Here is a 16,881-nt window from a genome sequence, read left to right as displayed (position 1 = left end):
AAGACAAAAGAGAACGCGCTGCCTGTGAATGTCCTGTGTGTGACACACACACAACGCACAGAAAAACGTGCGCCAGTATCGAGTTCTCTTTCACGTATGAACAAACAATAACGTTACTGGTTACTGAACGTAACCTCGGTTCTCTCTAGAAGAGGGAACGAGTATTGCGTAAGTAAGCTTACGCTACGGGTAAAGTCATCTTTTCTCGAGATATGAAGCCAAAAAATTATCCTTAATTTTGTATTTATTGTCAACGCAGTGCAGCAGCTAGCAGAGCTAGAGCGGGCTATCTTGCGCGCTCATTGGTTGCTGCGCGGCAACTGCTTTAGCCTACCAGTGAGCCTCAGCGTGACGTCACGCCCAATGAGGGCGCGCGCGCCCTCACGCGTCACAGCCCGCCAGAATGGGAGGTGGCTTAGCGTATATAAGGAAGGCTCGGAGGCTAAATCTCTGGTTTCCGTCGACTGAAGCGACATGAGCTCGTGGCGCGAGCACGGCAGGTTACGCAATACTCGTTCACTCTTCTAGAGAGAACCGAGGTTACGTTCAGTAACCAGTAACGTTCTCTTACGAGAGGTTCTCTCGTATTGCGTAAGTAAGCTTACGCTACGGGAACTCTTTGTCCACGCCGTGCGCGCCTAGCATCCACACATAACCACCGGGGAAGCCCGGGGAGCACTGAAAGGTGGGAAAATAGGTGGCCAACACATGTTCATAAGCACACATAAGGGGAGTAGAGCGGCACTGCCGGTCTACACATCTACTGACACAACCCTTGCTGGTGCAGCTCAACCAGGAGAGCTAAATCGTGTAACTGGCCTGCGCGCAGAAGTCTGAGCAGGGCATAAACACGACTTAGACTGATAGAAGTTTAGCCTGCAGGGCGGGAACTTCCAGGTTATAGAACCTGACAAATGTAGACGGGGAGGTCCCGCCGCTGTACAAATGTCGTGAATGGAAATTCCACTGGACCACGCCCACGATGAGGCCATGCCTCTGGTGGAATGAGCCCGGATGCCCAAAGGGCACTGCAGGTTTTTGGACGCATAAGCTGCTGCAATAGCGTCCACTATCCATCTGGACAGACTGTGTTTCGAGGCGGCGAGACCCTTGGTGCGCCCTCCAAATGAAACAAAAAGCTGCTCCGAGCGCCTGAAAGCGGCGGAGCGCGTGACGTAACACCTCAAAGCCCTAACAGGGCAAAGGAGGTTACTATCAGCCTCGCTGCCAGAGGTCGGCAGGGCTGAGAGGGAAATGACCTGTGCTCTGAAAGGAGTGCCCAATACCTTGGGGACGTAACCGTGCTTCGGTTTGAGAATGACTAAGGAGTCATTAGGTCCAAACTCAAGACACGCTGCGCTAACTGATAGCGCGTGTAAGTCACCCACGCGTTTCACTGAAGCCAGAGCTATCAGAAAAACGGTTTTGAACGTGAGGTATTTCAGCTCCACAGAGTTCAAAGGTTCAAAGGGATAAGCTTTTAGGGCCTCTAGGACCAAAGACAAATCCCAGATAGGGACCGAGGGGGGCCGCGGAGGATTTAACCTCCTGGCTCCTCGGAGGAAGCGGGTAATGAGTTCATTCCTTCCTAATGCGCGGCCGCGTGCCGAATCGGCGAACGCTGCAATAGCCGCAACATAGACCTTGAGCGTGGAGGGGGACCTGCCCGCGTCCAGTAGCTCCTGAAGGAAGCCCAAAACCCGCGGGACCCCACATGACTGAGGGTTTAGATTTTTCCCCGCGCACCATTTGTTAAACACAGACCATTTAGATGCGTAGAGCCGCCTCGTAGAGGGGGCTCTGGACTGCGCTATCGTGTTAACGACCCCTTCTGGCAAATCAACGAGTATCCGTTGATTTCCCACGCATGCAGAGACGAGCGCTCCGGATGGGGATGCAGAATTGAACCTCGGGCTTGGGAGAGAAGGTCTCTCCTCACCGGGATTGGCCATGGGGCTGTGTCTGCCAGCCGCATCAGCTCCGGGAACCAAGACTGATTTTCCCAGTGCGGGGCTATGAGGAGCACTGCGCGGCGCGTCTCCCTGATCTTCGCTATCACCTGTGGTAGCATCAAGACCGGGGGAAAAGCGTACAACGGGGCGCTGGGCCAGACTCGGGCCAGCGCGTCCTCGTTTTTCGAGAAGAACCTCTGGCACTGAGCGTTGTCGCTCGTGGCGAAGAGGTAGACTTCTGCTCTGCCAAAACGGCGCCACAGCAGCTGGACTGATTGGCGGTGTAGAACCCATTCCCCGGGGGGAACGTTGTCCCTGGACAGTCTGTCCGGGCCGTCGTTCAGGCGGCCGGGCACATGCGCGGCTCTCAGCGAGCGCAGTGAACCCTGCGCCCAGACCAGGAGGCGTTCTGCCAGAGTGCAGAGGATTCTGGATCTGATTCCGCCCTGATGGTTCACATAAGCCACCACTGACATGTTGTCCGTACGGACTAGCACGTGGTGTCCTTGCAGGTATGGGAGAAAATGTTTCAATGCATTTTCGACCGCAAGCATCTCCAGACAGTTTATATGAAGGCTTTTCTCCTGATCTGACCAAAGGCCATAGACCGGTCTGCCCTTGTAAAGCACCCCCCAACCCAGGTTGGAGGCGTCCGTCGAGATCGCTTTCCGGTGTGAGATGACTCCCATCGTAACTCCCCGTTGGTACCACTCGGCTGCCAGCCAGGGCTGCAGGGCTGAGACACAGCCCTGAGTCACACTGACTCGCGAGCAGCCGGCAATCCACGCTCCGCGGGGCATTCTCGCTCTCAGCCAGCTCTGGAGTGGGCGCATTCGCAGTAAGCCCAGCTGCAGAACTGCTGCAGCTGAAGCCATGTGGCCCAACAACCTCTGAAATGCTTTCAGGGGGAAGCACCTGCCTTTCTGAAAGGACGCGGCGAGGTGTCGAACACGGCGCGCGCGCTGTGTTGACAGTCTGGCCGTCATAGCCACCGAGTCCAGTTCTATTCCCAGGAAGGAGATTGACTGGCTGGGGATTAATGAGCTCTTGGCCCAGTTCCACGAAAGACCCAGGCTTTCCAGATGACTGAGAAGCGCTAGTCTGTGGGAGATGAGTTCCTCCTCTGATTGCGCTAGAATGAGCCAATCGTCCAAATAGTTCAGAATTCGCATCCCCTGTGTTCTCAGGGGAGCGAGGGCCGAGTCCATGCACTTCGTAAATGTACGGGGTGCTAGAGACAGGCCAAACGGAAGGACGGTGTATTGATATACTTGGCCGTCGAAGGCAAATCTCAAGAATGGCCTGTGATGGGGTATAATCTGAATCTGAAAGTATGCGTCTTTCAGATCGAGAGAAATTAACCAGTCCCTCGGGCGAATTTGCGCGAGGATTTGTCTGGTCGTGAGCATTTTGAACGGCCGTCTCATGAGAGCTTTGTTCAAATATCTCAGATCTAATATAGGTCTGAGAGCTCCGTCCTTCTTGGGAACGAGGAAATAACGGCTGTAAAAGCCTGTCTCGGTCAAGGAAGGGTGAACTCGTTCTATCGCCCCTTTGCGTAACAGTTTCGCTATCTCTGTATGCAGCAGATGGGCTGCTTCTGTATTCACTTTCGTCTCGGTACGAGCCCGAAAGCGCGGAGGACGGCGAGCGAACTGCAGCGAATAGCCCCGTATTACAGTATCCAGCACCCATTTCGACACGCCCGGGATAGCCTCCCATGCTCTTGCACTCATGGCTAGGGGTCGAATAGCCTCTCGGTCCCGTTCGCTGAACTGCGCGGGACAGGGGACTTGTAGCGGCGTAAGCGCGGTGCGCGCGCTGTCGATGCTGGGGAACGGGGGCTCGCTGATAGCGACAACCGGCTGAACAGCGCTCGATAACACGGTCCCTCGGGACTGAGCGCGTTTCGTCATGAGTAGCCCGTGGCGCGAAGGCGGCGTGGGCGTGAAAGTGTTTACTAGCGGGCACGGGACTCTTTTTCACAACATGGCCGGTGGCAGGGGGTCTTATGAGATCTAATCCCCGAAATATGTGAGACAGAGCGGGCAATGTGTAGGCGTGGGCACTGGGAAGTGGGCACATTTCCTACATCTAACACTCGAGCGGCGTGTGCGCGCTTTATGTGAGTGTGCTCTGTGGGATACACAGGAGAGATCGTGCTTGTGTGTAGAAATGAACACTGGGGTGTGGGCATGTTTACTACACTCATAACACTGTCGGCGTGAGCCGTATAACCAGACTTAATGCTCTTTTTGAGATTTCTCTGGGTCGCCGTAAAAACGGCGTTTGAGTGCAGGCGAGCGAGTTGAATAACTGACTCGTTGGCTGCGGTGAACACTACTGCAGTAGCCTTTTCTAAGGGGACTGGCAGTGGAAAACAAGTGTGCTTTGACGGTGGTCCGGCAGCAGCGGGACTCAGCCGTCTTTTCCTCCCTGCGCGTGCTAGGAGGACTTCACAGGCTCGGGTTTCAACGAGACTTTAGGCCGGGGGCCCCGCGTTGGAAGCGGCCTGTGCTGGCTGGATGAGCGCGACCTGGGGCGGCCACGCTGACGCTGCTGCGAAGGACGAGAAGAGCGCTGAGTAGAGCTGCGTGCAGGAGGCTGTGTGTGAGAGCGGCCTGGAGCGGAACTCGAGCGGCGAGGCAGGAAGAGATTCATGGCCTGCGATGCTTTCTGTACCTCCGAGAAACGATCCACGAGGCCACTCACAGCTGGGCCGAAGAGGCCGGTGGGGGAGAGCGGGGCGTTGAGGAAGACGGACCGCTCAGATTCACCCATGTCGGCAAGCGTTAGCCACAGGTGGCGCTCGGTAACCGTAAGCGAGGCCATGGATCGTCCGATAGCTTGAGCTGCGATCTTGGTAGCGCGAAGGGAGAGATCCGTCGCGCTGCGCAGGTCTGTCAAAGCGGTTTCTCGTCCAGCTAGCGGAGGAGATCGGCCTGGAGAATCTGGAGAACCGCCATTGTGTGCAGGGCGGAAGCAGCTTGTCCAGCGGCGGAGAAGGCGCGGCTGACGAAAGCTGAAGTAGTCCTGCAGGCTTTAGACGGGAGAGCAGACTTTGAGCGCCATCTCGCGGATGGGGGGCAAAGGTGCGCTGCGACCGCCTGTTCTACCGGGGGGATATGGTTATATCCCTTCTCCGCGGCTCCGTCCACGTGAGAAAGAGTCGACGAGACCGGGGAGCGGAGTCTGGCGGAGACAGGAGCGTTCCACGACTTGGAAAGTTCGGCGTGGAGCTCGGGCAGAAAGGGTGCTGGCCTGGACGCTGGCGCTTGACGGCGACTGGGCAGAAAAAACCCGTCGAGCCTGTTCGGTGTGGGCACCTTAGGCGGTGACCATTCGAGGCCCAGGTGTTCGACGGCCATGGTGAGGAGGCGGAGAAGCTCGGCGTCCACACTGGCGTGGGTCCTGCCAGACTCCCGCGTCGACGAAGAGGCGGAGCGGAGAGAACCGGACCACTCTTCACTGTCTGACGCCAGTAGAGAACAGCTGTCCAGGATGGCATCCTCATCCGCTTCATCCCCTGAGGCGACGGCATCGCGGACGGGAGCCGGCGGCTGCGTGTCGGGAAGCGGGGGCAGAGAGGGAGAGAGCGAGGTTCGCGGGAGAGGCTCCGGCGAAAACCTGGCTTGTGTCTCGGGCTCCGGTGGTCTCTGCGAGCAGCGTTTCTTCTTCCGCGGCCCAGAGACAGAAGGAGCGGTGTCTACGTTGAACAAGGCGAGTCGAGCCCGCAGGGTCGACATCGGCAGTTCCTCGCAGAATTCGCAGCCGCCCGAAGACAAGGCGGTGGCTGCATGGTCACATCCCAGGCAGAGAGCGCAGATCACGTGGCGGTCTCTGTCGCTGAGATGAGAGCGGCACGAGCCGCAGGAAATACGAGGCATTTTGCAACAAACGCCTCTGCTCTTTTAGTAAGTGTCGCGAAGCGAATACACACAAACACACCAAGAAGCAATGAAAGGATATAGTCGCCGGATAGCGAAGCAGGCACGGCAGGCTGAAGGCGGCGAAGATTCGTCCGGCTTCCTCAGGCGCTGTCCTAAGCTTGCTGGCACTGGATTCAACGGCGGCGGCTTCTCTCAGAGTGCAGCGATGCGAAGAGCTTCGCTGAAGAGTCGGAAATCAGAGATTTAGCCTCCGAGCCTTCCTTATATACGCTAAGCCACCTCTCATTCTGGCGGGCTGTGACGCGTGAGGGCGCGTCAAAGATAGCCCGCTCTAGCTCTGCTAGCTGCTGCACTGCGTTGACAATAAATACAAAATTAAGAATAATTTTTTGGCTTCATATCTCGAGAAAAGATGACTTTACCTGTAGCGTAAGCTTACTTACGCAATACGAGAGAACCTCTCGTAAGAGAACACACAATTAGGCCAAAATGACCGTTTTGTCGAGTATCCTCATATGAGCAGTCTAAATTTTTTTAAATAAAGTCTTAAATGAATGTAAAGAGTTGTGTGAAAATGAGACGCCCGTCAGATTCGTGTCTTAAAGTGACAGCAGCCACTAATGCGGTCTGTCATTAATGTTAATCAAAACAAAAGTTAAAAGAGAAAATTACTCACTGCTCTTGACTAAAGAACTTTTGTAGCTTTAATAAGGATTAATCTATATTTAATTTATAATTTATGCAGTGCAGACTATTTGATTACTTTATTCAATGTCTGTTTATTTCACAGGGCACAGGTAAATATGACATGTATTAAGGGTTTATGTGAAGATTGATTTAAGTTCACTTAAATTAAAAGTTGTTATATTTTGAAGTCTAACAAATGTTAGATTTCAGTTACACTCTAATGTCGAATGGCTATAATTGATGTTTAAAATGGATTTTTATTGAGACATCAGTAGCTGTATTAGTATCAGTGATACTGGCCTTCATTCATAAAAGATGCCATTTAAGTATTTACAATATACTGTCTTTATGTTGTTTCATCATTTGGAGATTATTATTACATAATATAATATATTTTTATAAAAGTCTGTGTTTTTATTTGCGATTAATCACACAAAAAAGAGTGTGATTTATCCAGTTATTTTTTTATAACCAATTGACAGTACTATTTAAGACAACACTTCAAATGACAGTGTATACATTTTTTCGAAATGATGAATAGCCTATAAGAATGATAGTGCGACAAACGATTGAACATTCATTCATATTCTGTTTACGTTATCCTGTCAACTATAACTGTGGTAACTCAGTACTTTAACTTTATTTATTTAACAATATGTAATACGCATACATTTTTCACATTGTTTGCAAATGTTTCAACTATGTAACAAGATATTTTTCAACATTGAAGTTTTCAAATAAAGTCCACATGTGTTATGGCATGGATGTTGAACATATTTTAATATGCAAAACTGTTACCCAATCATTTACTTCCAAGTCTTGAATGTGGAACGCGGCGTGCCACACACCCATCAAAACGTGGTTTGAAAGAGAGGTTTAAAAATGTAATAGAAAATTTTACTATTAAGAATTTTTTTTTTTTTTATGGAAAATATTTGATAACATTACAAGTGGACCTCAGAGAATGCAGTTCATGGCACCCTAATACTATGCGGCCCCTTTAAGAAGAATGACCGGGCTTACTGAGCATGCGCAGAAGAGAGTGTAGGCTGAGTCTAGTAGACGGGCTCTGGTCTAGTCGAGGCTGTCAGAAGAAGAAAGAAAATAGATAATCTGTTGTTATTTACATGAGCGATTATTACTGGCTGGTTAACATGTATGGGTCTCGTTTCAGTCACTGTTTCATATTCGTCCCGTTGTCTGACAACAGAAACAGAAAAATATAGATGAAAACAAGTTTATTGGAATTTCAGTCGGCAGAATTCAAATACTATGTAAGCGATATGTTAAAGCGATCGTGAATGAAGGACAAAAGTGGAATATTTTCTTCGGATGCCGTTTTTCCAGTCTACAGGTGAGAGAAGTTATCAGATTACAGAGTTTAACATTAAAGAGTTCCAGACTTTACGTGTTTAAGTAGTGTTACTAATGTGATGAAATGTGTTGTGTGTCCTGGGTTATTATTAATTAGAGTGTATGTTGGCAGAGAGTTTTTCACAAACTCTGTTTTAGCTTGTTGACAGCCACACATATAAAATGTGGCACTTTACAGAAGATCTCAGACATCACCGTAATGAATGAGCTGAAAACAGGGACTGAACAGGGAACTATTGGAGATAAGAGGCTTTTCAGCAGTTCAGTTGGCTCAAACGTTGGACGACAATTAAAAAATCCTTGTTTTAAATGCAATTAATATCTAACTGCATCAAAATACTTCATAATTCCAACACAAAACACATGATCACTTAATTTAAATATAATTAGTATTTCAGTATATTTAGTAACTTCTTTTTTAATTTGGTAGATCTGATGTTACTGGGAATATTCCCATCATCCTACAAGAGAAGGACAAACTCCAGGAGTAGCAGCTGAAATCTGTGTGACTGTTAAAGATGGAGTTTATTAAAGAGGAGATTGAAGACATGAGTGATCCAGAACCATCCGGAATAAAACATGAAGATACTGAGCAACAAACAGGTTGGTGTCCATTCTTGATTCTTCAGCCCAGGCTAATTGGGAAAACGTATCTGTGTAAAAAAAAAAAACATTTCTGCAAAATTATATTACGTTACATCGTCATCGTTATCCGAAAGAGATTAGCGCTATTCTTGCAACGTTTTATTACGTTAGTGTTTGTACGTATCACAGCAGTTTTGAATTGAATGTCCGGTGAGTGGCAGTAAAAGGTTAATGTTAAAGCTTAGTATCTCAGGAAAAGTCAAACACAAGGAGCTGGTTATGTGATGCAAACTCCAAAATGTATTCGTTGACAATTTATGCACTGCGGTAAAAAGTGTTTTGAGGTCATAAAATAATATTTTGCAAAGAGCCGTGTGAAATTAAGTCTTCATTATAGGTACAATATGTAAGATTTTTTTTTAATAAAATATCCAAAAATCACTTCCACAGTGTGATATATTTCCTGCAGTTGTGTACTTACAATATCCCAAAAGTTCCCAACGATTTTTAATTTCAGAGAAATTCCAATTTTAAATAATTGGCTGTCCTGGAATCCCTGTTCACTTGTCGCCTGTCACTGACGTAATATCCGCGTTATCCCTGGTTTCCGCTCTTACTGCCATTGTAACAGCGTTATGTTTAGCGGCACGCTCACGCTTTTGTTGTTTCGTTCAAACATTATGGATCATGGCAAGCAGACTTTGGGAAAAAAGGAGAACTAAAACAAGGATCAATATCAGCGTGGCGTTTTCGAGATGCCGAGAGCTCCACGTCCGCAACTAACTTCGACTTGACAGAGCTTTTACATGTACTTTATTAGACAGGTGAGCAAATGTACATAAAACTAATCAAAGTTATATAGCTCAACATGATGAAATGTTAGAATATGATCTGTATGTTATTCTAATGTTGATCTAGCGTACTGCTAGTCTCATACAGCCAACAAACTAACACATAGAATAACATTATAACTTTCAACACACTCAAATGCAGTTTAGTGTGATAGTGTAGAAACAGCGCTGCGTTACCTCACAAGTTTAATTTGTCTAACAAACTGACCTGTGTGAGTATTAATTAGGGTAAGCATTTGCGGGTAGTTTGGTAAAAATGAAATGTCCTTATTCCTTTATATCCACGAGGTACCTGATACCTGTCTCTTATTAGCAATCGCGCCCTGCTTCATACCACAGTCATGATAAAAACATCAATGTATTCACTCATCCATAAACATTATTAGATCCATCATTTTCTGCAGGAAATTTTGCGTCATCAACCTACGCCTTTGTTATTGTAAGAGATTAGCGACCCCTAGCGGCAAAAAAATTACATATTGTACCTTTAATGCATAATTTGCCCCAATCTTATTTTTTTTTAAAGTATTAAAAGTGTTTGCTGTTTTACTGCATCTAGTGTTCATTTTTGTTGGAAACTGCAGCGATATGTATTGGAACATGTTTTGCAGAAATGTTGCCCCAGGTTTTTCCAATGAGCCTGTGTTGTGATTTCTTCATTGTTGACTGCTGAGAAACATTAAAACTTAAGTTTAACAGATTTAAGATATAGAAGTGTATCTAAATGATAATGATCTTGCATAGCTTTTGTCATGCACATTTTGATTGTATTAATACACATAAGAATGACAGAAGTAACCTTTGCCTAATGGAAAATGACACTTTATATAGATACCTGATGTCCTGATCTCTATTGCCTTCTACTATTAAAATGTTCAATTGAACTGATCTTAACAACGTAATATTTTGTTTTAGACTGGATGGAAGTGAAGCAAGAACATAAACTAGAACATTGTGATTTCAAAACTCTAATAGAAAAAGCCAAAACGCAGAACATCTGCAGTGGAATTAGTTTTTCTCAAGCATCAAGTCTCGGGAATCATCTGCACGTTCACTCTGGAGAAAAACCATTCAACTGTGATCAGTGTGGTAAAGGTTTTAATTCGACATCAAATCTCAAAAAGCACCTGAAAGTTCATTCAGATGAAAGACCTCACATGTGTTCTGTCTGTGAAAAGAGATTTTCAAGGCTGGATCATTTTAAACTGCATCAGAAAACACATAATAAAGTGAGAGATCATGTGTGTGACTGTGGGAAGAGCTTTACTACATCTGAATATCTGAAACTGCACCAAAGAATTCATTCTGGAGAAAAACCCTTCAAGTGCTCATATTGTGACAAGAGTTTCAGTCAGTCTGCACACCTGAAAGTGCACGAGCGAGTTCATACTGGAGAGAAGCCGTACCGCTGTACTCAGTGTGAGAAGAGTTTCAAAGATGCATCAAGTCTCAGGAATCATCTGCCCATTCACTCTGGAGAAAAACCATTTAACTGTGATCAGTGCGGTAAATATTTTAATTCATCATCATATCTCAAAAAACACCTGAAAGTTCATTCAGATGAGAAGCCTTACATGTGTCCTCTCTGTGGGAAAGATTTTAATTCATCATCGTATCTCAAAAAACACCTGAAAGTTCATTCAGATGAGAAGCCTCACATGTGTTCTCTCTGTGGAAAGAGTTTTTCAAGGCTGGAAAGTTGTAAACGGCACCAGAAAACACATAATGAAGTGAGAGATCATGTGTGTTGTGACTGTGGGAAGAGTTTTACAACATCTGGTGAACTAAAACGGCACCAAAGAATTCATTCTGGAGAAAAACTTTACAAGTGCTCATATTGTGACAAGAGTTTCACTCAGTCTGGAAACCTGAAAAATCACGAGCGAGTTCATACTGGAGAGAAGCCATACTACTGTACTCAGTGTGAGAAGAGTTTCAGACATTTACCAAGCCTTCTCAAACATTTGAAAAAATGTTGCGAGCACCATTTGTTTTCATGTCAAATGCCTCAGATTGAAACGGTGTGAGATAAAATATGGTGTTTTTGCTAAAAGTTAAACTTGTGTAATTTTGTGAATTTGGTGCAAGGGTTGGAAAACTAGAAAGACTTAAGAGTTGAAGCTTCACCAGTCAACAACTCTTACAGTGTAAATAAAATCATTTTAGTTTATTTCTGTCAGGGTGGATTGTGTGATAAATAGGGCTTATTTGAATTAGATATATTTATGTAATTTAATTATTTAATATATTGTGTTCTGATAGTTTGTTTAATTATAAGAAATAAAACAGAAACAAAATGTTGTTTTGATTTGATATGTTTGGGATGTACAGTATTATTGTCAATCAAATTATCAGATCTTGTATCATACAAAGAGGCTGGAGTTCATTTTTATTCTTCATTATTGACTGCTGAAGAACAATAAAGTACCAGAGCTTCATATTTACCCATTTGCTTTAGTTTGATTTGTTCATTTACATGTCAGTCAGAAATTATTAGCCACATTTCCACTGTCAGTCATGTGGGAGCGAGGACTATTAACAGATATCAAATGAGATTTTATTGTTTCACATAAAATAACATGTACTAACTCGAAGCCTCTCTTTTATTTGTGGTCACAGGACTGCACAAAACAACTCTTTCAGGCTTTTAGTTCAAAAGCATTTAGAAAAATATTTATACATTTTGTGTTTATGTCACATTTCTTCAGTAAGATTGATAATTTCTATTAAGTTTCCACTAAAATAGTGTAATTCATCTCCTGTCTCGCTACTCTTACCGTTTCCTGTCACACAGGGGCAGAAATATCATAAAAATACCAAACATGCCATCATAATTCAAGATTTAAGGTAAAAAAAAAAAAAAGCCATGTAATGACTTTTTCTTGTTTTTCTATATTTATATGATGTAGGACCAATACAAAAAAGTGTTGTTTTCCTAAATTGAATTTGGCATGTAATTGAAATGTGAACATGTGAAACAGTTTCATAAACAAGTTATTTATGTATAACTGTAGTTTTAGACAATAAATGTCTGTCAACGAAAAGAGATTTTCTTTTATATTGATGACATTTGATTAAACAACTTCAGGTAACTACCGAAGTCACATGTATCTGGACTCTATTAGCAGCTTTCATTGGCCAAGGACCAACCAGAGGCCGCCTGACTGACATGCAAAAGCAACTAATAACATTTGTTTTGTACAGCGCCATGTTTAGGGCATGAAAATGTTAAGACGATGACTTACAACAACAGAGCGGCCTGTTAACTGTCTATGTTTTAAAGCTAAAGGTCCTAAGAATGGTCAACTTTCTTGATCTTTTGACATATAAGAGGTCATTGATCCCCCTTTCAACCCTCTTGATGAATAGCATCTCAGAAACTGCAATCCAATGATTCAAGTCTTACTTCTCAGTCTAAGTCACAAAATCCAGCCTTTGGAGTGCCTCAGGGCTCAGTGCTTGGACCGCTTTTCTTCTCCATCTACATGTCATCACTAGGATCTGTCATTCAGAAACATGTTTTTTCCTATCACTGTTATGCTGATGACACACAACTCAACCTCTCAACACATTTATTTATATAGTATAATATAAATACATATAGTTTCAAAGCATTTTTTTACAGAAAATGCATGTGTTTACATTACATTTTAGAGTGATTTGTTATCAGAGGTGACTTGTCTCCAAGTTATGTATTTCAGAAATGTACAAATCATACAGTTAGCTAATAATGTATTAATTTAATTTATTGTTTAATTTTAACAATGAGCTCACTGAAGTAATGAATACACATTGTTAACAGACAATTAGGATTTATAGAAAATTTAGCATCGGTGTATGTTGATTCAGTGTCAGTAAGACACTGTTTGTTTGTTTGCTTCATTTTACTTTTTTGTTTTAGTTCATTATATTTCACAGGGCACAGGTAAATATGACATTTGTTTTGGGTTTATGTGAAGATTGCTTAAAGTTCAATTGAATTGAAAGTTATATTTTTTAAGCCTAATAAATGTTTTTTTTAAAAATGATAGCTGTTAGAAATTATAATAAAATTATTTAGAAAAAAAAACATTGATATATTTCAACTGAACTGTAATATTGAATCGCTATAATTAATGTTTAAAATTAAGGGGGGAGGGGGGATTTTCATTGAGACATCAGTAGTGATACTGGCCTTCATTCATTAAAAGTTTTTAAAATATACAGTCTTTATGTTGTTTCTACATTCATTTGGAGATTATTATTATATTAAAAAATATATTAAAAACTTATTTTCTATAATCGATTGACAGCACTATTTAAACACAACACTGCAAATGATAATGTATATGTGTTTCACTGTATTGAAAAGATGAATGATGAATAGCCTATAAGACTGACAGTGCGACAAACGATTAAACATTCATTCATATTCTGTTTACACAAGTTATCCTGCCAACTGTGTTAGCTCAGTACTCAAATATGTAATAAATGTTTCACATTGTTGCCAAATGTTTAAACTATTTTATGATATTTTTCAAAACAATTCCACATGTGTAATGGCCTGGATTTTGAAAATATTTGAATACGCAAAACTGTTACCCAATCGCAGTAGTCGTGAACGCCCTATTAAACGTGTGTTTGAAAGAGAGGGTTAAAAACAGAATATAAATTAGGGTTCTCTTGATAACATTTTAAGTGGGTCTCAGAGAATGTAAAAAAAAAAAAAAATTATGTTCACGACGCCCTAATAATATGCGGCCCCTTTAAGAAGAATGACCGCGCGTAGTGAGCATGCGCAGAAGAGATGAGGTCGAGGCTGTCAGAAGAAAGAAATGAGATATTATGTTGCTTTTTATCTGAGCGATAATTTTGTTCAAATATAGCAGAAATCAAAGCAACTGTCTTTATCTTATGTCTATGGCGATTTTGTCAGACAACGTCTCGATTATAAATCAGGATTTTAGTGAAGAGCAGCTGCTTGACTGCTGGTTAAGATGTAAGTTATGGGTCTCGTTTCAGACACTATTTCATATTATTCCCGTTGTCTGACAACTGAAACAAAAATATAGAGATGAAAACAAGTTTATTTTGAAGAGCTGACAGTCGGCAGCATGCAAATGCAAGGTAATGACGCAATCGATATGCCAATTAGCATTTGATGCTATTCAGCGACATTTTGCAAATGTTTGTTACTTTCCATTGAAAATAGTTGGCAACAATGGCTGAAACTTTAACCAGTTAAATCTGAAACTGATGCTGTTAACGATCGTTAATGAAGGACAAATGTGGAATATTTTCTTAAGATGCCGAATATCTCCAGTCTGCAGGTGAGAGATGTTACCAGATTACAGAGTTTAACATTAACCAGCTCCAGAGTTTACGTGTTTAAGTACTAATGTAATGAAATGAAATGTGTGTCCTGGTTTATAATTACTTAGAGTAATAATATGTTGGCAGAGAGTTTTTCACAGACTCTGTTTCAGTCTGTTGTTGACAGCAATAAAATGTGCTTAATGTGCCTCTTTACAGAAGATCTTAGACATCACTATAATGAATGAGGTGAAAACGGAACTTTTGGAGACAAAGAAACTTGAAATAATTAATTATATAATAATTGAAATAATAATCCAACCAAAATAATTAAAGTATGAATTTTGCATTTGGCAGATCTGATGTTCCTTCCAAAGCAACTCACCAATAAATACTGTGAATATTCCCATCATCCTACAAGAGAAGGACAAACTCCAGGAGTAGCAGCTGAAATCTGTGTGACTGTTAAAGATGGAGTTTATTAAAGAGGAGATTGAAGACATGAGTGATCCAGAACCATCCAGAATAAAACATGAAGAGACTGAGGAACAAATAGGTTGGTGTCCATTCTTGATTCTTCATTGTTGATTGCTGAGAAACATTAAAACGTAAGTTCAGCAGATTTATGATACAGATGTGCATGATCATGATCTTGTATGTTGTCATCCACATTTTGATTTTATTAATATGAGTGATTAAACTAACCGTTGGCCCATCAAAGATCTGATAATTGATATTACAGACATCTCTACTGCTATTACATCTAGTTCACTGGAACTGATTTTAACCACATACTATTTTATTTTAGGCTGGATGGAAGTAAAGCAAGGACATGAACTGAATGACATTGAGGAGGAACATTGTAACCTAAAAACTCAAAGAGAAAAACGCAAAAAGCTGCACACCTGCTCTCAGTGTGGAAAGAGTTTTTTTCATTCATCAAGTCTCAGTTATCATCTCCGCGTTCACTCTGGAGAAAAGCCATTCAACTGTGATCAGTGTGGTAAAAAGTTTATTTCATCATCACATCTAAATCATCACCGGAAAGTTCATTCAGACGAGAAGCCTCACTTGTGTTCTCTCTGTGGAAAGAGATTTTCACGGCTGAACAGTTTTAAACAGCACCAGAAAACACATGATGAAGTGAGAGAGCATGTGTGTTGTGACTGTGGGAAGAGCTTTACTACAGCTAGTCATCTGAAACAACATCAACGAATTCATACTGGAGAAAAACCTTACAAGTGCTCAGTTTGTGACAAGAGTTTCGCTCAGTTGGGACAACTGAAATCACACGAGCGAGTTCATACTGGAGAGAAGCCGTACCAGTGTACTCAGTGTGAGAAGAGCTTTAAACATTCGCCAGGGTTCAGAAACCATCTGCGTGTTCACACTGGAGAAAAGCCATTTAACTGTGACCAGTGTGGGAAAAATTTTCATTTGTCATCAAGTCTTCAAAAACATCTAAAAATTCATACAAATGAAAGGCCTTATGTGTGTTCTTTTTGTGGAAAAAGTTTTTTACATATGACTCATTATAGACAGCACCAGAAAACACACACCGGTGTGAGAGATCATGTGTGTTTGGATTGTGGGAAGAGTTATATTGCATCTGTACATTTGAAACAGCACCAAAGAATTCATACTGGAGAAAGACCTTACAAGTGCTCATATTGTGACAAGAGTTTCACTCGGATGGAGCACCTGAAATCACACGAGCGACTTCATACTGGAGAGAAGCCGTACTACTGTACTGATTGTGGAGAGAGTTTTAGACATTTATCAAGCTTTCATACACATTTGAAAAAATGTCAGAAGTCATCCCAGTGAACATAATTTATTTTCATGTCAAATACATAAACAAAATATGTTGTTTAAAAAAGCACAATGTCATTTAGTTTAATGACATGATTTTTTTAAATGCTTAAGAGTTAAAGCATTATCAGTCAACAACTCTAATAATGTAAATAAAACATTTTTTATGTGCTCTGTATGAAATTATGAGTAAATATAATCTCTTGTCTGGATTGCTCTATGATTGATTGAGACAGAATTTGGTTTTATCACATAAGTGGGTTTAAACAGTAATACTGTAGGATAATGATCAGGTCTTGTATCTTGTACAAACAGGTTGTTGTCCAGTGTCATATCTTTATTATACTGATGACAAACAATGTGGTAACAGCTTCAGTTTACCAAAGTAAAAGGAGCTGAAAACTATTTAACAATAAAGAAGCCAATTCAATCAACTTT

General features: G+C 42.6%; 2 protein-coding genes across 5 annotated transcripts; both read left to right on the top strand.

Moving 5' to 3' along the window:
- The first annotated feature begins 7,583 nt into the window (after positions 1-7,583).
- Positions 7,584-11,783, top strand: LOC311090835 (uncharacterized protein). Its single transcript, XM_084126394.1, has 3 exons — positions 7,584-7,883; positions 8,334-8,506; positions 10,255-11,783. The coding sequence occupies exons 2-3, from the start codon at positions 8,422-8,424 to the stop codon at positions 11,364-11,366; spliced, it is 1,197 nt and encodes a 398-aa protein (XP_083982520.1). The 5' UTR covers positions 7,584-7,883; positions 8,334-8,421; the 3' UTR covers positions 11,367-11,783.
- Positions 11,784-14,116: 2,333 nt separating this feature from the next.
- On the top strand, positions 14,117-16,873 carry LOC311090844 (uncharacterized protein). 4 transcript variants are annotated; one of them, XM_084126414.1, is made up of 4 exons: positions 14,117-14,445; positions 14,531-14,648; positions 14,989-15,187; positions 15,440-16,873. In XM_084126414.1, exons 3-4 carry the CDS (start codon positions 15,103-15,105, stop codon positions 16,456-16,458), a joined length of 1,104 nt encoding a protein of 367 aa, XP_083982540.1. In that variant the 5' UTR covers positions 14,117-14,445; positions 14,531-14,648; positions 14,989-15,102; the 3' UTR covers positions 16,459-16,873. The 4 variants fall into 4 exon arrangements, with proteins under 4 accessions (XP_083982540.1, XP_083982542.1, XP_083982541.1 ...); XM_084126416.1 differs by lacking the exon at positions 14,531-14,648 and having other exon boundaries at positions 14,117-14,317; XM_084126415.1 differs by lacking the exon at positions 14,531-14,648.
- Positions 16,874-16,881: the final 8 nt, after the last annotated feature.

This window comes from Abramis brama (genome assembly GCF_963993115.1).
Source record: "Abramis brama genome assembly, chromosome: 10".
NCBI classification, from domain to species: Eukaryota; Metazoa; Chordata; class Actinopteri; order Cypriniformes; family Leuciscidae; genus Abramis; species Abramis brama.
The sequence above is the reverse complement of the archived record's forward strand: the minus strand, read 5'-3'. Positions and strand labels throughout refer to the sequence as shown.